The sequence below is a fragment of the Gobius niger genome, assembly GCF_951799975.1.
Source record: "Gobius niger genome assembly, chromosome: 9".
Classification (NCBI taxonomy): Eukaryota; Metazoa; Chordata; class Actinopteri; order Gobiiformes; family Gobiidae; genus Gobius; species Gobius niger.
The window spans coordinates 37,443,290-37,464,023 of record NC_136860.1 but is presented as its reverse complement, the minus strand read 5'-3'; the positions used below and the strand labels follow the sequence as shown (position 1 = coordinate 37,464,023).

The window sequence follows — 20,734 nt, the reverse complement described above, 5'->3', positions numbered from 1 at the left end:
TCCTCACGTCAGAGTTTGGGCTGAAATTGATTTAAGGGGAGACACTACAGGCAAAACTCAATGTTTTCAGTTTTCAGGTTTTGGGCCAAATCTGTCTCTGAACATACAAGCTTTCACCCGGAAACAGAAAACATGCCTAATCTTCACAATAACATGTTTAAATATTGCGCTGATTCAATGTTCCCCCATAGACTTATATGGGAGAACACAATTTCAAGAGCCTTTTTCTCCAAACACATGTTTCTGTCATTGTGGCGACACTATGTCCACGTCAGTCGGACCTAAAGACTTCACATTTTCCAGCCTTGGACTGAACAAGATTTGGAAGATTTTTTCAGAGGGATTTTTTATTATTTAATCCCAACTCCCGCCTGAACAGAGCACATTTTCTCCAGTTTGGCTTTACCCCAATCCAAAAGCTTCCGGAGAAAAGCTGAGACGGAAACAATGATGAAAAAGTGGCAAAAATGTCACAAGAAATTGACGAACAAAAGACAAAAAATGTGACAAAAAAAAAATTATGAAAAAAGTTACAAAAATCAGTTGAACGAATGACCAAAAAAATGACAAAAAATGACTAAAAATTGACAAAAAACTGACAAAAAATGACCAAAAAAATGACAAAAAATTACAAAAAAATTACAAAAAAATTACAAAAATTGACAAAAATTGACAAAAAATGACTAAAAATTGACCAAAACTTGACTAAAACTTGACAAAAAAATTACAAAAAATAACAAAAAAATGTTTATGAAAAAAGTTACAAAAATGAGTTGAACGCCCAACAAATAAATGATGGAAAAAAACTCTGAATTGAGGAACAAGATCCTCTCGGTTCAGGCGGGAGTTAAGAGGTTAATCCCTAAGCCCCGATTATTGACGAGCAAAAATTCATTTTTTACACAATTTTTCCACTAAAAAACAGCTTATTTTTAAACTAAACAAGAAATCCTAAATCCGCTCTGAAAAAGTCTCGGCAACTCATTAACCAATAAAATGAAACCATAAGTTTGAATGTAGCTCTGTCCATTATTCAGATTTCGTCGCCGAAAAGATGTGAAATTTGGGGCATTTTTAGGCATAAAACACCTTGTTCTTATGAAAAGATAAAATGACAGAATGTATTTTTCCCTCACACTTATGCCAGTGATCGACAGCAAAAGCTTCAAACTGATATCTGTAAACAGGTTTTCCCTGCAGTGTCTCGCCTTAATCCCCTCGTTTCTCCCTCGTTTGCTGGAGCGGTTTGTTCTGGTCAAAGTTCTCGGTTTCATCACGTGAGTAAAAGTCCCATAAAAGCTAAAGCTGCTCAGTCACATGTTTACAGAAAGTGAAAGTATGGAAGTATTTGCAGTAGGAAGTTTTTGCGTATTCAAAGTACAAAGTATATGTTTCAATTAGGGCTGAAACAACTAATCGATTATTGAATTAGTTGTCAAATATTTCAATAATCGATTAATCGTTTTTATTTTTGATGTAAACCTACTGTGTTTTACAGGTTAGGCTCTTTAGTGTTTTGTACATTGAAAATTTCATAAATATCTGTCTGTGTCTCATCCAGTCATAAAGCAGAATCAGCAGAAAGAGCCTCCAAAAACACTCACTTTAAGTTTACTCCATCAACACGTCCTCAAGTGATGCCACTATAGCATTATGTGATTAAACAAAAGGAAAAAATAACATTTTCATACATCATTCACAGCTAAGCGGTCAATCGATTAATCGTAAAAATATTCGCTAGATTAATCGATTACCAAAATAATCGTTATTTGCAGCCCTAGTTTCAATAATAAATTAGTAATTACTTATAAGTCTATAAGTCACACTTTTTTTCATACTTTGGCTGGGTTTGCGACTTATATATCAAAATATAAAGTACTAAGTAAACAGTTTATCTTAATAAACCCTTCCCGTCGTCCCTCTGTGGGTTATAGATGTAAATGGGATGATTGAGGGTCTTTCATCGCCCCCTGGTGTCTCTGGACAGAAAACCACCATTGCAACATCGCTGCCTATGGGTCGGAGTCACCAACACACACTAATGTTACTACCACTTACTAAAAGAAACAAAACTGTAATAGTCTTAACCTAAGAAGACAGTATGAACCTTCTACAAAGACACTAATGGAACCACAAAGAAGAAGCTAACAGGCTAACGGGCAAAGCTAACTGCGGGCTAGCGCCACTTACACAGTATTTACAGCCAAGTTTGAGTGAAAAACACGTATCTCCATTGTGTAACTCAGTGATTCTCAACCTTTTGGAGCCGCGACCCCCATTAAAACAGTTAAAGGGGTTCGTGACCCCCCGCCCGGGTCACACCGTGAGGAATCGTAACACCAGCCCACATAATTCTTAAAAAACAAAGAATAGAACAAATGGCTAAAATAAAATTCATCAAATTGCGAACCTATAATGGCAGTCTGGTGAAATAGCAGCACACGCCACAATAACATGTTATAATATACGCTGAAAAAAGTATGTATATTTTATCTACATGATCTGGAGACCCCCCAAATGTGTCTCGCGACCCCCAGGTTGGGAACCACTGGTGTAACTGATGTAAAATATCCCTCTGTCCCTTTGTCTTTTCTGTCAGTGTAGTATTTACTCTCACGGACAGTAAAAAGTAAAAAAAACACGACAGGCTTCCACACCTGCAGTGGCGCTTATGGCCTCTAGGGGCACGAGTTGCTTTGTGCTGCTTTAACGTCTATTGTTTTCACACTGACAGCCACTAGAGGGCGCTTTAGGCTCGTGTACCAGTGTGTGCATGACAAATAAAGCACTTACTTACTTACTGTACCAATGAAAATGTATAAACAGAAAAAAATGACAAAAAATGACCAAAAATGACAAAAAATTGACAAAAATTGACAAAAAAATGACAAAAAATTGACAAAAAAATGACAAAAAATTGACAAAAAATTGACAAAAAATGGACCAAAAATGGACAAAAAATGACAAAAAAATTGACAAAAAATGACAAAAAATGGACAAAAAATGGACAAAAAATGGACAAAAAAATTGACAAAAAAATTGACAAAAAATGGACCAAAAAATAGACCAAAATTGACAAAAAATGACAAAAAATGACAAAAAATGGACAAAAAAATTGACAAAAAATTGACAAAAAAAATTGACAAAAAAAATTGACAAAAAAAATTGACAAAAAATGACAAAAAAATGACAAAAAATTGACAAAAAAATTGACAAAAAATGGACCAAAAATGGACAAAAAAAATGGACAAAAAATGACAAAAAATGACAAAAATTGACAAAAATTGACAAAAAAATGGACCAAAAAATGGACCAAAATTGACAAAAAATGACAAAAAATGACAAAAAATGGACAAAAAAATTGACAAAAAATTGACAAAAAAAATTGACAAAAAAAATTGACAAAAAATGACAAAAAAATGACAAAAAATTGACAAAAAAAATGACAAAAAATGGACCAAAAATGGACAAAAAATGACAAAAAATGACAAAAATTGACAAAAAATGACAAAAAATGACAAAAAATGACAAAAAATGACAAAAATTGACAAAAATTGACAAAAAAATGACAAAAATATGACCAAAAAAAATGTATGAAAAAAGTTACAAAAATGAGTTGAACGAATGACAAAAAAATTGACCAAAAATGACAAAAAAATGACAAAAAAATGACAAAAATTGACAAAAAATGGATAAAAAATTGACAAAAAATGACAAAAAATTGACAAAAAATGACAAAAAATGGATAAAAAATTGACAAAAAATGACAAAAATTGACAAAAATTGGATAAAAAATGGACAAAAAATGACTAAAAATTGACAAAAAATGACCAAAAAATGACTAAAAATGACAAAAATATGACAAAAAAAATGTATGAAAAAAGTTACAACGAATGAATGACCAAAAAATGACAAAAAATGACAAAAAAACTTGACCAAAAATGACAAAAAATTGACAAAAATGTGACAAAAAATGGACAAAAAATGACAAAAAAATGACAAAAAAATGACAAAAAATGACAAAAACTTGTCAAAAAATTGACAAAAAATTGACAACAATTGACAAAAAATGGATAAAAAAATGAAAAAAAATGACTAAAAATTGACAAAAATTGACAAAAAATGGATAAAAAAATGACAAAAAATGACAAAAAATTGACAAAAATTGACAAAAAATGGATAAAAAATGACAAAAAATTGACAAAAAATGACAAAAAATTGACAAAAATTGACAAAAAATGGATAAAAAATGACCAAAAAATGACTAAAAATGACAAAAATATGACAAAAAAAATGTATGAAAAAAGTTACAAGGAATGAATGACCAAAAATGACAAAAAAAACTTGACCAAAAATGACAAAAAATTGACAACAATTGACAAAAAATGGATAAAAAAATGAAAAAAAAAGACTAAAAATTGACAAAAATTGACAAAAAATGGATAAAAAAATGACAAAAAATGACAAAAAATTGACAAAAAATGAATAAAAAAATGAAAAAAAATGACTAAAAATTGACAAAAATTGACAAAAAATGGATAAAAAAATGACAAAAAATGACAAAAAATTGACAAAAAATGACAAAAAATTGACAAAAATTGACAAAAAATGGATAAAAAATGACAAAAAATTGACAAAAAATGACAAAAAATTGACAAAAATTGACAAAAAATGGATAAAAAATGACCAAAAAATGACTAAAAATGACAAAAATATGACAAAAATGTGACAAAAAATTGACAAAAAATTGACAACAATTGACAAAAAATGGACAAAAAAATGAAAAAAGATGACAAAAAATTGACAAAAAATGACAAAAAATTGACAAAAATTGACAAAAAATGGATAAAAAATGACAAAAAATTGACAAAAAAAACTTGACCAAAAATGACAAAAAAATTGACAAAAATGTGACAAAAAATTGACAAAAAATTGACAACAATTGACAAAAAATGGATAAAAAAATGAAAAAAAATGACTAAAAATTGACAAAAATTGACAAAAAATGGATAAAAAAATGACAAAAAATGACAAAAAATTGACAAAAAATGACAAAAAATTGACAAAAATTGACAAAAAATGGATAAAAAATGACAAAAAATTGACAAAAAATGACAAAAAATTGACAAAAATTGACAAAAAATGGATAAAAAATGACCAAAAAATGACTAAAAATGACAAAAATATGACAAAAAAAATGTATGAAAAAAGTTACAACGAATGAATGACCAAAAAATGACAAAAAAAACTTGACCAAAAATGACAAAAAATTGACAAAAATGTGACAAAAAATTGACAAAAAAATTGACAATTGACAAAAAATGGATAAAAAAATGAAAAAAAATGACTAAAAATTGACAAAAATTGACAAAAAATGGATAAAAAAATGACAAAAAAATGACAAAAAATGAATAAAAAAATGAAAAAAAATGACTAAAAATTGACAAAAATTGACAAAAAATGGATAAAAAAATGACAAAAAATGACAAAAAATTGACAAAAAATGACAAAAAATTGACAAAAATTGACAAAAAATGGATAAAAAATGACAAAAAATTGACAAAAAATGACAAAAAATTGACAAAAATTGACAAAAAATGGATAAAAAATGACCAAAAAATGACTAAAAATGACAAAAATATGACAAAAAAAATGTATGAAAAAAGTTACAACGAATGAATGACCAAAAAATTGACAAAAATGTGACAAAAAATGGACAAAAAATGACAAAAAAATAACAAAAAATTGACAAAAAATGACAAAAACTTGACAAAAATTGACAAAAAATGACAAAAAATTGACAAAAATTGACAAAAAATGGATAAAAAATGACCAAAAAATGACTAAAAATGACAAAAATATGACAAAAAAAATGTATGAAAAAAGTTACAACGAATGAATGACCAAAAAATTGACAAAAATGTGACAAAAAATGGACAAAAAATGACAAAAAAATAACAAAAAATTGACAAAAAATGACAAAAACTTGACAAAAAATGACAAAAAATGACAAAAAATTGACAAAAAAATGACAAAAAATGACAAAAAATGGACAAAAAAGCACTTACTTCCTCACTGTACCAATGAAAGTGTATAAAATGGTAAAGTTTGGAGTGAGTGAGGAAGGTTTCTCTAATGACGAGTCTGTGAATGAGAGCTGGAGCACTGAGCTGCCGGGAGAGGCTGGTCGGCGCTGCAGTCCCGCCTCCAGCCTCAGGTGAATGAGAGCTGGAACACTGAGCTGCCGGGAGAGGCTGGTCGGCGCTGCAGTCCCGCCTCCAGCCTCAGGTAAATGAGAGCTGGAACACTGTGCTGCCGGGAGAGGCTGGTCAGCGCTGCAGTCCCGCCTCCAGCCTCAGGTAAACGAAGTGTCGTCTCCCCCTCAGCTGGTGCACGGTTTGAAAAGCACCGAAGTGGGCAAGACTTTCCGCAGCGCCATCAAACAGAAGGAGGGGATCTGCTCGGTGGCCGGGACGTCGGAGCAGTCGGGCACGCAGCACTCGTACTCAGGTGTGTGGGGAATGTGGTAAACGCTGGGCTGAGAGGGAGGTGTGTGGTGAATGTGGTGAATGTGGTGAATGTGGTAAACGCTGGGCTGAGGGGGGGGAGAGCGTCCTCTGAAGTGTGCTGTCCCCGAGCAGAGGAGGAGAAGGTGGCGTTCGTCAACTGGATCAACAAAGCTCTGGAGAAAGATGGCGACTGCAAACACGTGCTGCCCATGGACGCCAACAACAACGACCTGTTCACGGCCATGGGAGACGGCATCGTGCTCTGGTGAGGGACGACCATACACCATACTTATGCCATATTATGTGTTATTATGTTATCTTCACATAAATAACTACAGACATGTTTATTATCACACTTCGCATCACACGCCTGAACAGATCTCACGTTGAGAGAGAGAGAACATGAACATTTCCTTCTGGTCAAATACATAACAGATGTTTTAATCACACACTTAAAGGGACTACACAGAGTTTAAAAATGTTAAAATTAAGTATTTTCCTTCCCCTACATGTTCCAGCAATGTCCTATTGTGCTTCACTGTCACTCAGAAAGGTGTAATTCAGGTCCGAAGTGCCGTCATGCACGAGTTTAAAGGGGGGGTATTCTGCAAAATGGACTTTTTCCAGCTTTCCATCCTGTTATTCTGTCACTCCCTCATTAAAAACATGGCTGAAGTGTTGCCTTGGCACATTCACGTATTTCTGAGTCATCTGTAAAAACTCTGATGGCGGCCATTTTAGGGATAGGTTTGCCTGAGTCCTCCTAGGAACGCCCCCACCTCCTGGAGACGCCTCCGAGCTTTGGTCACCAGCCGAGTAACCAACCACTGCTCCTCAGCAGAACCCCCTCCCCACTGATGCCACAGACAGCGTGTGGAGGGGGCGTGTCTAAAGGCTCAGAGGTTTTTAAAGAGACAGAGGCCTATTTCAAGACATTCACTACAGCCATTTTGAGAGAGACATTTTATACAAGGCAGTTATTCTAATTTACTGCATTTACAGACCAACAGAAGGTTTGTCATCATTGTAGTGTGATATAGACTGGTGCTGTGGGACTGACAAAAGCAGAACACCCCCTCTTTAAAGCAGAACACCCCCACTTTAAAGCAGAACACCCCCTCTTTAAAGCAGAACACCCCCTCTTTAAAGCAGAACACCTCCTCTTTAAAGCAGAACACCCCCTCTTTAAAGCAGAACACCCCCTCTTTAAAGCAGAACACCCCCTCTATAAAGCAGAACACCCCCTCTTTAAAGCAGAACACCTCCTCTTTAAAGCAGAACACCCCCTCTTTAAAGCAGAACACCTCCTCTTTAAAGCAGAACACCCCCTCTTTAAAGCAGAACACCCCCTCTTTAAAGCAGAACACCCCCTCTTTAAAGCAGAACACCTCCTCTTTAAAGCAGAACACCCCCTCTTTAAAGCAGAACACCCCCTCTTTAAAGCAGAACACCCCCTCTTTAAAGCAGAACACCCCCTCTTTAACCTCTTAACTCCCGCCTGAACCGAGAGCATTTTCTCCAGTTCAGCTTTACCCAAATCCCGTAGGCCAGTGTAACGCCTCATTTGAAAGCTAAGACCTACAAAACTCATCTAAATGGATCTTTTTTCCTCACGTCATCAGATTTTTTTCAATTTTTTTGGGGGGGGCATTCAACTCATTTTTGTAACTTTTTTGTCATTTTTTGTCATTTTTTAGTAATTTTTTTGTCGTTTTTTTGTCGTTTTTTGTCGTTTTTTTGTCATTTTTTTGTCATTTTTTGTCATTTTTTTGGTTCATTTTTTTGGTCATTTTTATTTTCTTTTTTTTGTCATTTTTTTGTCGTTTTTTGGTCATTTTTTGGTCATTTTTTTGTCTTTTTTTTTGTCGTTTTTTTGTCGTTTTTTTGTTGTTTTTTTGTCGTTTTTTTGTCGTTTTTTTGTCGTTATTCTAATTTACTACATTTACAGACCAGCAGAAGGTTTGTCATCATTGTAGTGTGAGATAGACTGGTGCTGTGGGACTGACAAAAGCAGAACACCCCCTCTTTAAAGCAGAACACCCCCTCTTTAAAGCAGAACACCCCCTCTTTAAAGCAGAACACCCCCTCTTTAAGACAGAAGGTGTAGTTACACAATGACCTGAGGTGGCAGTAGTGAGCAAAAAATGGCTAACTTGCATCCAGCCCCTTTAAAGTAAAAATACTGTGAACTGTATTTTTTTTTAGCCTTTTTTATGCTGTTCGTTGTCATTAACTCTCCACACTCATTCCATAGTTTTGCTCCACGATATCGAAAAGAAAATTGCACTTGTTTCTTTTCGTATAGTGGATGATGTAGTGCAGGGGTCGGCAAGTTTGTGTCATGGAGGCCGATTTTCTTCACTGCCGAAACACCAAGGGCCGAAACTCACAATTTTGTGGACATGTAGGGGGAGGAGAATAGTTCATTTTAACATGTCTTAACTCCGTGTAGTCCCTTTAATGCCCTGTGGGAGGCGATGTATCTCCATATAACACAAAACAAACCAATGCTTTAAGGCGAGACACTACAGGCAAAACTAAATTTTTTCAGTTTTCAGGTTTTGGGCCAAATTGGTCTCTGAACATATAAGCTTTCACCCGGAAACAGAAAATATGCCTAATCTTCACAATAACATGTTTAAATATTGCGCTGATTCAATGTTCCCCCATAGACTTATATGGGAGAACACAATTTCAAGGGCCTTTTTCTCCAAACACATGTTTCTGTCATTGTGGCGACACTATGTCCACGTCAGTCGGACCTAAAGACTTCACATTTTCCAGCCTTGGACTGAACAATATTTGGAAGATTTTTTCAGAGGGATTTTTTTATTATTTAATCCCTTAAGCCCCATTTATTGAGTTTTGAATGTTAAAAAATAAGGCGAAAATTACATTTTTCCACTAAAAAACTGATTATTTTAAAACTAAACAAGAAATCCAAAATCCCCTCTGAGAAAGTCTTGGCAACTCATTCATCAATAAAATGAAACCATAAGTTTGAATGTAGCTCTGTCCATTATTCAGATTTCGTCAATGGGAAATTTGGGGCATTTTTAGGCATAAAACACCTTGTTCTTATAAGAAAAGATAAAATGACAGAAAACTTGCCATGTATTTTTTTCTCACATTTATGCCACTGATCGACAGCAACAGTTTCAAATTGATATCTGTAAATATACATTTTTCCCCTATTCACCTGCAGTGTCTCGCTTTAATCCCTGCATCTGTCAGACTCTTAAAAGGCACTTGATAAAAAGCGCTTTATTCATTGACTGCACTTGTGTTTTGATGCACTCACAGTTTATAAATCGCCTCCTTTGAATGAAAAGTTGTTTGTTTGATGAACTGATTGACTGAGGAACAAACCCACCATGGCACCTGTTGTTTTTCACTCCACAGTAAGATGATCAACCTGTCGGTGCCGGACACCATCGACGAGAGAACCATCAACAAGAAGAAGCTCACTCCCTTCACCATCCAGGTCAGAACCAGGCACTTCCTCTCATCCTCTCCACAGTCTGAGAGCTACGTATTCAGCCACAGCTGCCCTGGGGGGTGGACTCACAGGGGGCCACACCTGCTCAGTTCAAATGTAGAGCTTTTTACCATGTTACAAGGCTGCTCTCTGATCAAAACTCACACATCTTTGAGTAATCTTTGAATGTTCCTCCTCCTGAGGCTCTCGATCGCCTGCTAAACTTAATCCTCTCACTGCAGATTAACCTCCTAACTCCCGCCTGAACCCAGAGGATCTTTTTACTCACGTCATCATCATTTTTTTTACATCTTTTTTTTTGCTGGGGATTCAACTCATTTTTGGAACTTTATAGTCATTTTTTTATCACATTTTTGTCACATTTTTTTGTCATTTTTTTGTCTTTTTTTTTTGTCGATTTTTTGTCATTTTTTATCAAATTTTTCCCTCAATTTTTTATCAAATTTTTGTCATTTTTTTGTTACATTTTGGTATTTTTTTGTACATTTTTTGTCATTTTTCATCAATGTTTTCTCACTTTTTTGTCAATGTTTCGTCACTTTTTTGTCACATTTCCATCACTGTTTTCGTCTCAGTTTTGTTGCTATTTTCACAGCTTTTTTCAGGAAGCTTTTGGATTGGGGTAAAGCCAGACTGGAGAAAATGTGCTCGGTTCAGGCGGGAGTTAAGGGGTTAAGAGACACTCACCACAGAGCAGGAGTGTCTTTATTCACTCACTTTATTCCCATTTGTGCCTGAACTCCATGGCCTGGTCACACTTTATGTGTCGTATATGGAGTTGGTCACAGGCTGTAAACGGTTCTGGATGGTTTTCTCAGAGGGAGGTGTCACATAGAGAAGGTTTCATTAGTCACATGTTGAAGTGTGTCCTGGTTCTCTCAGACACTTCCACAAATACATAAGTGAACCTCTGACCCCCCGCCTGAACCCAGAGCATTTTCTCCAGTTCGGCTTTACCCAAATCTAAAAGCTTCTTGACTGGAGAGCAACACTGTGACGCCTCATTTGAAAGATAAAATCTAGAAAAGTGACGGAAACCTTTTGTCACGTTGTCGCTGCATTTTTGTCATGTCTTTGTTGCTTTTTCATGACTTCTTTGTGGCTTTTTGACCTGTTTTCGTCACTTTTTTGACCTGTTTTCGTCACTTTTTTGACCTGTTTTCGTCACTTTTTTGTCACTTTTTTGTCACTTTTTTGTCACTTTTTTCATCACTTTTTTGTCAAATTTTCGTCACTTTTTCGTCACTTTTTTGTCAAATTTTCGTCATTTTTTGTCAAATTTTCGTCACTTTTTCGTCAAATTTTCGTCACTTTTTCGTCAAATTTTCGTCACTTTTTCGTCAAATTTTCGTCAAATTTTCGTCACTTTTTCGTCACTTTTTTGTCAAATTTTCGTCATTTTTTGTCAAATTTTCGTCAAATTTTCGTCACTTTTTCGTCACTTTTTCGTCACTTTTTTGTCAAATTTTCGTCATTTTTTGTCAATTTTTCGTCACTTTTTTGTCACTTTTTCGTCAAATTTTCGTCACTTTTTCGTCACTTTTTTGTCAAATTTTCGTCACTTTTTTGTCAAATTTTCGTCATTTTTTGTCAAATTTTCGTCATTTTTTGTCAATTTTTCGTCACTTTTTCGTCAATTTTTCGTCACTTTTTCGTCACTTTTTCGTCAAATTTTCGTCACTTTTTCGTCAAATTTTCGTCATTTTTTCGTCAAATTTTCGTCAAATTTTCGTCACTTTTTCGTCACTTTTTTGTCAATTTTTCGTCAAATTTTCGTCATTTTTTTTTAATTTTTCGTCAAATTTTCGTCACTTTTTCGTCAAATTTTCGTCACTTTTTCGTCACTTTTTTGTCTCTTGTTTTTCGTTTTTTTTTCATGTTATTGTTGTTTTTTCCTCACTTTGTCGTCACGTTTTCATCACATTTTCTTGTGTTTTTGTCACTTTTTTGTTGCTTTTCCAGCACATTTTTGTTTTCAGAAGCTTTTCTTTTAAGCTTTTAGATTTGGGTAAAGCTCGGTTGCGCCCGGGGTGAGGGTGAGGGTAAAGTGAGAGGCCAGACCGGTGGCCCGAGAGCCAGTGGCCCCTCTGTGCTCTTCCAGAATACAGGACATATGGCCGGTCCGCCCCTGGGGAGATGTTATCCAGGGTTCTCTCAGAGGGAGAGGTCACACACAGAAGCTTTCATTAGTCACATCTAATGTCTCACCTCCTGCCCGCCCTGGTCCCACAGGAGAACCTGAACCTGGCCCTGAACTCGGCGTCCGCCATCGGCTGCCACGTGGTGAACATCGGGGCGGAGGACCTGAAGGAGGGCCGGCAGCACCTGGTCCTGGGGCTGCTGTGGCAGGTCATCAAGATCGGACTGTTCGCCGACATCGAGCTGAGCCGGAACGAAGGCACGTGTCTGACGCAGCTCCGTCCCGGCAGGCGTGCTCCTCTCCAGATGTAGCTCATGCAGATGTTCTCGTGTGTCCAGCCCTGATCGCGCTGCTGAGAGACGGGGAGAGTCTGGAGGACCTGATGAAGCTGTCCCCAGAGGAGCTGCTGCTGCGCTGGGCCAACTACCACCTGGAGGAGGCCGGCTGCCCCAAGATCAACAACTTCAGCTCCGACATCAAGGTACTGTTAGTTTCTGAGGATGTCATTGAGATGCACAAAAAGCACCATCTCTGCAAAAAGTAATTAACTAGATTAGTATAAACATCTCAGTTTGAGCATAATAATCCACATTTTAGTTGTTTTGACTGGTTAAGAAGTTGTTGGGCATTTGTCCTGGATTATTTCACTTGTTCTGAGATGTTTCTGACTCGTTTCGATACGTTTCGTCCTTATTTCAGCTCATTTTCTTTGCCAATGGGGAAAGAAAATTGGTCTTATCTCATTGGCAACTTTACTTTCTTATTTCAAGCGAGATTTACCCTAGAACTGGTCTGAAATGTCCTCAAACAAGCAAAGCAAACTCGGTCCGATCAGGAAAAGTGTCTGAATGAGTGAAAACCGCTCAAAACAAGAAACATTTCCTCAATTCAAGTCATTTAAGCCAATGCTTGATATTCACTTTTTGTTGTGTGGTGAAGTGCTACAACTCAGCAAGTCACCTGAGGGCCAAAAACATTGATCTGACGGTTGCATTAGGGCACTCCTTGTCACGATTCGGCCTTTTTGTTATCCTGGTTTGTGTTTCTCTGTTCTTGGTGTTTTGTTTTGACATGTCTTTTTGGTCTTGATTTTCAATCAATCAATCAATCAATCAAAGTTTATTTCTATAGCACTTTACAGCAACACCAGGAGGACCAAAGTGCTTCACAGAAAGATAAAACACATTTAAAAACACCAAATAATTACAACCTAGACACAATTCAGTGCTCAAGTATTAAAAGCAAGTTTGAAGAGATGAGTCTTTAATCTTGATTTAAAAAGGGACAGGTCTGTGAGAACACGCAGACTGAGGGGCAGCGGTTCCACAAAGGAACCATCGCCCCACTGTTTGTACCGGGACCTGGGCACGTCCAGAACCATCTGCTCAGAGACCGGAGACTCTGCTGGTGCGATGTACGGTCACCAACTCAGACAAATAAAAAGGAGCGAGACCATGGAGGGCTTTAAAAACAAGCGTTAACATTTTAAAATCAATCCGAAAACGGACCGGGAGCCAGTGCTTGACTTCCCTCGTTACCTGCCGGCCCCGCCCTGATGTGTTTCACCTGTGCCCCGTTTCCTCTTGTATTTATATATATGTATTTATATATATAAACCATGACAGAATGACGCGACCTTCTGTCATGGCTGAAGTGGAACGAAGAAAATAAAACCCAAAATGCAGGACTGCAACAAAACTGGTGATGTTTAATGAACGATGAAAACCAAAATAACAAAATCCAGAGACAAAACTGAAACAGACCGGGGCTGACGAAGACAATGACGCGACAAAGGACAAGGGAAACACAGGGTTATAAATACAAGAGGAAACGGGGCACAGGTGAAACACATCAGGGCGGGGCACAGGTGAAACACATCAGGGCGGGGGCACAGGTGAAACACATCAGGGCGGGGCACAGGTGAAACACATCAGGGCGGGGCACAGGTGAAACACATCAGGGCGGGGCACAGGTGAAACACATCAGGGCGGGACACAGGTGAAGCACATCAGGGCGGGACACAGGTGAAACACATCAGGGCGGGGCACAGGTGAAACACATCAGGGCGGGGGCACAGGTGAAGCACATCAGGGCGGGACACAGGTGAAACACATCAGGGCGGGGCACAGGTGAAACACATCAGGGCGGGGCACAGGTGAAACACATCAGGGCGGGGGCACAGGTGAAGCACATCAGGGCGGGACACAGGTGAAACACATCAGGGCGGGGCACAGGTGAAACACATCAGGGCGGGGGCACAGGTGAAGCACATCAGGGCGGGGCACAGGTGAAACACATCAGGGCGGGGCACAGGTGAAACACATCAGGGCGGGGCACAGGTGAAACACATCAGGGCGGGGCACAGGTGAAACACATCAGGGCGGGGCACAGGTGAAACACATCAGGGCGGGGCACAGGTGAGACACATCAGGGCGGGGCACAGGTGAAACACATCAGGGCGTGGCACAGGTGAAACACATCAGGGCGGGGCACAGGTGAAACACATCAGGGCGGGGGCACAGGTGAAACACATCAGGGCGGGGCACAGGTGAAACACATCAGGGCGGGGGCACAGGTGAAACACATCAGGGCGGGACACAGGTGAAACACATCAGGGCGGGGCACAGGTGAAACACATCAGGGCGGGGGCACAGGTGAAGCACATCAGGGCGGGACACAGGTGAAACACATCAGGGCGGGGCACAGGTGAGACACATCAGGGCGGGGCACAGGTGAAGCACATCAGGGCGGGACACAGGTGAAACACATCAGGGCGGGGCACAGGTGAAGCACATCAGGGCGGGGCACAGGTGAAACACATCAGGGCGGGGCACAGGTGAAACACATCAGGGCGGGGCACAGGTGAAGCACATCAGGGCGGGACACAGGTGAAACACATCAGGGCGGGGCACAGGTGAAACACATCAGGGCGGGGGCACAGGTGAAGCACATCAGGGCGGGACACAGGTGAAACACATCAGGGCGGGGCACAGGTGAGACACATCAGGGCGGGGCACAGGTGAAACACATCAGGGTGGGGCACAGGTGAGACACATCAGGGCGGGGCACAGGTGAAACACATCAGGGTGGGGCACAGGTGAAGCACATCAGGGCGGGGCACAGGTGAGACACATCAGGGCGGGGCACAGGTGAAACACATCAGGGTGGGGCACAGGTGAAGCACATCAGGGCGGGGCACAGGTGAGACACATCAGGGCGGGGCACAGGTGAAACACATCAGGGCGGGGCACAGGTGAAACACATCAGGGCGGGGGCACAGGTGAAACACATCAGGGCGGGGCACAGGTGAAACACATCAGGGCGGGGGCACAGGTGAAGCACATCAGGGCGGGACACAGGTGAAACACATCAGGGCGGGACACAGGTGAAACACATCAGGGCGGGGGCACAGGTGAAGCACATCAGGGCGGGACACAGGTGAAACACATCAGGGCGGGGGCACAGGTGAAACACATCAGGGCGGGGGCACAGGTGAAGCACATCAGGGCGGGGGCACAGGTGAAGCACATCAGGGCGGGGGCACAGGTGAAGCACATCAGGGCGGGGGCACAGGTGAAGCACATCAGGGCGGGGGCACAGGTGAAACACATCAGGGCGGGGCACAGGTGAAACACATCAGGGCGGGGCACAGGTGAAACACATCAGGGCGGGGCACAGGTGAAGCACATCAGGGCGGGGCCGGCAGGTAACGAGGGAAGTCAAGCAAAATCACAAGGACCAAAAAGACATGTCAAAACAAAACACCAAGAACAGAGAAACACAAACCAGGATAACAAAAAGGCTGAATCGCGACACTCCTGGTCTGCAAGATGGTTTTCTGTTCCAAGGTTTGACGATTCACCGTTGAGCGAACACAACTCGGAAAATACTGAGACGACTCCCCCTAAAGCTGGACTTGAGACTGGATTGGATTTAGATAAGAATGGCTCGACATGTGGATGTGGTTTCGTTCCAAACAACCAACGCGACGACCCACGAGGTTTTGTGAGAGTTCATACTGACAAGTCCATGTGTTATCGTTGGGAAAGGGGATGTGAAGGTGAAACGTCGGTTGGTTGAGAGTGTGTGGGGGACAGGCTGCGAACAACCTTCCTACCAGACCAGCAGGGGGGGCTGTTCAGTGGATGCTGCTCAGATGGTCGGCTCCCGCCCTGCAGCCCAGCAGGTTGTTCTGTGCGCAGCTGTCGGTCGGCTTCCCCGCACCTCTGAATGAGGAAGACGCCGCAACCAGGTTAAACACGAGTGCTCCCACTGCGCAATCGGCTTGTTGCACGATGTGGCTACGCTAGTTCCTCTGAGCTGAAGCTGTGGGCGCCAGTACTTCCTGTCCGTGTTCATTTCCATTAATATTAGCTCAGACCCGTTCGAATCATGGTGTTTCCTACAGTTCCTGGTTGACGATCACTTCCTCAGGTTAACCAGTTGCTGTACAGAGTAAATATTTATGTTTATAAGGATCAGTGAGTTTGTCTTGAAGCTAAAGGCTAACATTAACTTCATGCATTAACCCCTTAACTCCCGCCTGAACCGAGCACATGTTCTCCAGTTTGGCTTTACCTCAATCCAAAAGCTTCTGGAAAAAAGTGTGAAAATAGCAACAAAACTGAGACGAAAACAATGATGGAAATGTGAGAAAAAAGTGACGCAAAATTTGACAAAAAAATTACAAGAAAAGACAAAAAAATGCCAAAAATGTGATAAAAATTTGACAATTTTTTTTTTAAATGACAAAAAAATTGACGAAAAAATGACAAAAAAGTGACAAAAATGTGATAAAAATTAGACAAAAAAATTACCAAAAATTGACCAAAAAATTACAAAAATGTCACAAGAAATTGCCAAAAGAAAATTACAAAAAATTACAAAATGTGACAAAAAAAAAAAGAAAAGACAAAAAAGCTACAAAATGAGTTGAATGCCCCCCCAAAAAGATGGGAAAAAATCTGAAGACGTGAGGAAAAAGATCCATTTGGATGACTTTTGTAGATCTTAGCTTTCAAATGAGGCGTCACACTGGCCTACGGGATTTGGGTAAAGCTGAACTGGAGAAAATGCTCTTGGTTCAGGCGGGAGTTAAGAGGTTAAACATTTGAAATAGTGCGTTTATTCAGTTCTTTCATAGCATGTTAGCCTTTAGCTTCAAGACAAACTATCAATCCTTCATGATCACAGGCGTCTCTGATCTGAACTCGTTACTTCATGATTTGAACTCAGTAAATGATCGTCTACCGGGAACTCACCGCCCACAACATAATCTTTGGAAAATATGATTATTATTCCAGGAAAAGAAAACAGACAGGAAGTCCAGGCGCTCACACCTTCAGGTCAGAGGAACTAGCATAGCCACACCGCGCAACAAGCCGATTGGCTGAGCACAGTCACGTGATTGGCTACGTGAGGTCAAAGGGCACGCACTACGCACAGATATATAGTAACAGAGTTTTAACCCGGGTTACATGTTGTTGTGTTGCAGGACTCGAAGGCGTACTACAACCTGCTGAACCAGGTTTCCCCTAAAGGCGACGAGGACGGCGTTCCCCCCATCGCCATCGACATGTCCGGCCTCAGGGTAAACTCTCCTATCGCTGAACGTTAAGAGGTCAGAGTTCACTGTGATGGGACTGAACGTAAGTGTCCTGCAGGAGAAGGACGACCTGAAGCGTGCGGAGCAGATGCTGGACCAGGCCGATCGCTTGGGCTGCAGGCAGTTCGTGATGCCGCCCGACGTGGTGCGAGGAAACCCCAAACTCAACCTGGCCTTCGTCGCCAACCTGTTCAACAAGTACCCGGCCCTGAAGAAGCCGGAGAACCAGGACATCGACTGGAGCTCCTTCGAGGGTGGGCAGAGAATCAGGAAACTGTGTCTGACGTCACCGGGCGGAACGAAAGCATAAAAAGGAGAAGGCGTTCGATCCGGACATGTCTGAGCAGTTATGAAGGAGGCGAGACCGGGAGACTTTCAGGGTCTGTTAGCATTAGCTCAGTGTACATTAGCCATCAAACATCAGCTGTTGTCGACCATCAACCAAGTGTAGGAAAAAAGTGCCGGACTGGGACTGAAAAACAGCCCTGGACTCTGGTCAGCCCGGCCCAAATTACCGTAAATGCGACACTTCCACAAATACGTCTTTAACCTCTTAACTCCCGCCTGAACCGAGAGCATTTTCCCCAGTTCAGCTTTACTCAAATCCTGTAGGCCAGTGTAACGCCTCATTTGAAAGCTAAGACCTACAAAACTCATCTAAATGGATCTTTTTTTCTCACGTCATCAGATTTTTTTTCCATTTTTTGGGGCGGGGTTTCAACTCATTTTTGTAACTTTGTCATTTTTTGTCACATTTTTTGTAATTTTTTTCATTAGTTTTTGTAATTTTTTGTCTTTTTTGTCTCATTTGAAAGCTAAGATCTACAAAACTCACATTTTTGTCACATTTTTTGTCCTTTTTTTGTTTTTGTTTTGTCATCTTTGGTCATTGTTTGGTCTTTTTGTGTCATTTTTTGTGTCATTTTTGTCATTTTTGGTCATTTTTTGTCTTTTTTTAGTCATTTTTTGGTCATTTTTTGGTCTTTTTTTTAGTCATTTTTTAGTCTTTTTTTGTCTTTTTTTTGTCATTTTTTGGGTCTTTTTGTGTCATTTTTTTGTCTTTTTTTTGTCTTTTTTTGTGTGTTTTTGTCTTTTTTTGGTCTCATTTGAAAGCTAAGATCTACAAAACTCATCTAAATGGATCTTTTTTCTCACGTCATCAGATTTTTTTCCATTTTTTGGGGCGGGGTTTCAACTCATTTTTGTGAATTTATTGTCATTTTTTGTCAATTTTTTTGTCAAAGTTTTCATCACTTTTTTGTCACATTTCCATCATTGTTTTCGTCTCAGTTTTGTTGCTTTTTCACACCTTTTTTCCAGAAGCTTTTAGATTTGGGTAAAGCTCGGTTTCGCCCGGGGGTTAGGGTCAGGTAAAGTGAGAGGCCAGACCGGGGGCCCCTCTGTGCTCTCCCAGGACACATGGCCAGTCCGCCCCTGGTAGTAAATGTAGAGTAACCCTTGTCGCTCCACATCACTGATACGAGTCTGGCCTGGGGCAGGATGACAGTCATAATAACAGTAATAATAACAGTCATAATAACAGTAATAATAACAGTAATAATAACAGTCATAATAACAGTCATAATAACAGTAATAATAACAGTAATAATAACAGTAATAATAACAGTCATAATAACAGTCATAATAACAGTAATAATAACAGTAATAATAACAGTAATAATAACAGTCATAATAACAGTCATAATAACAGTAATAATAACAGTAATAATAACAGTAATAATAACAGTAATAATAACAGTCATAATAACAGTCATAATAACAGTAATAATAACAGTAATAATAACAGTAATAATAACAGTAATAATAACAGTAATAATAACAGTAATAATAACAGTCATAATAACAGTCATAATAACAGTAATAATAACAGTAATAATAACAGTAATAATAACAGTAATAATAACAGTAATAATAACAGTCATAATAACAGTCATAATAACAGTAATAATAACAGTAATAATAACAGTAATAATAACAGTAATAATAACAGTAATAATAACAGTAATAATAACAGTAATAATAACAGTCATAATAACAGTCATAATAACAGTAATAATAACAGTAATAATAACAGTCATAATAACAGTAATAATAACAGTCATAATAACAGTAATAATCGTGTGTTTTTGGTCTTTCAGGAGAGACGAGGGAGGAGCGCACTTTCAGGAACTGGATGAACTCGCTGGGGGTCAACCCTCGAGTGAACCATCTCTACGCGTGAGGCTCCTGCACTTTTTTACTCATTTATCACGGAGGAAACGCTCGATCTGAACCCGCGCTTGTGTTTCAGAGACATCGACGACGCCCTGGTGATCTTCCAGCTCTACGAACAGATCAAGGTCCCCGTGAACTGGGACAAAGTCAACAAGCCGCCGTACTCCAAACTGGGCAGCAACATGAAGAAGGTGGGGCTACATCTGAAAAAGAGCAAAGTGGTTAACCTCTTAACTCCCACCGGAACGGAGCACATTTTCTCCAGTTTGGCTTTGCCCTAATCAAAAAGCTTCTAGGGGAAAAAGCATTAAAATGGCAACAAAAAATGAGAAGAAAACAAAGATGTAAACGCGACAAAAATGTGACAAAAATGTGACAAAAATGTGACAAAAATGAGACAAAAATGTGACAAAAACTCAACAAAAATGTGACAAAAACTCAACAAAAATGTGACAAAAATTCAACAAAAAAGTGACAAAAATTCAACAAAAAAAGTGACACAAATTCAACAAAAATTCAACAAAAATTCAACAAAAAAGTGACAAAAATGTGACAAAAATTCAACAAAAATGTGACAAAAACTCAACAAAAATGTGACAAAAATTCAACAAAAATGTGACAAAAACTCAACAAAAAAATGACAAAAAAATGACAAAAATTCAACAACAATGTGACAAAAATTCAACAAAAATTCAACAAAAACTCAACAAAAAAATGACAAAAAAATGACTAAAACTCAACAAAAA

At 39.2% G+C, this 20,734-nt stretch overlaps 1 protein-coding gene across 1 annotated transcript in view; it reads left to right on the top strand.

Moving 5' to 3' along the window:
- Nucleotides 1-20,734, top strand: part of lcp1 (lymphocyte cytosolic protein 1 (L-plastin)) — a 46,398-nt gene that overhangs the window by 9,070 nt on the left and 16,594 nt on the right. Inside the window, exons 4-12 of the mRNA XM_079563425.1 lie at nt 6,387-6,510; nt 6,642-6,774; nt 9,912-9,993; nt 12,241-12,406; nt 12,487-12,629; nt 17,643-17,738; nt 17,812-18,007; nt 19,913-19,991; nt 20,065-20,179. Coding sequence (XP_079419551.1) covers nt 6,387-6,510; nt 6,642-6,774; nt 9,912-9,993; nt 12,241-12,406; nt 12,487-12,629; nt 17,643-17,738; nt 17,812-18,007; nt 19,913-19,991; nt 20,065-20,179 — 1,134 coding nt within the window. The remainder of the gene's footprint in view (nt 1-6,386; nt 6,511-6,641; nt 6,775-9,911; nt 9,994-12,240; nt 12,407-12,486; nt 12,630-17,642; nt 17,739-17,811; nt 18,008-19,912; nt 19,992-20,064; nt 20,180-20,734) is intronic.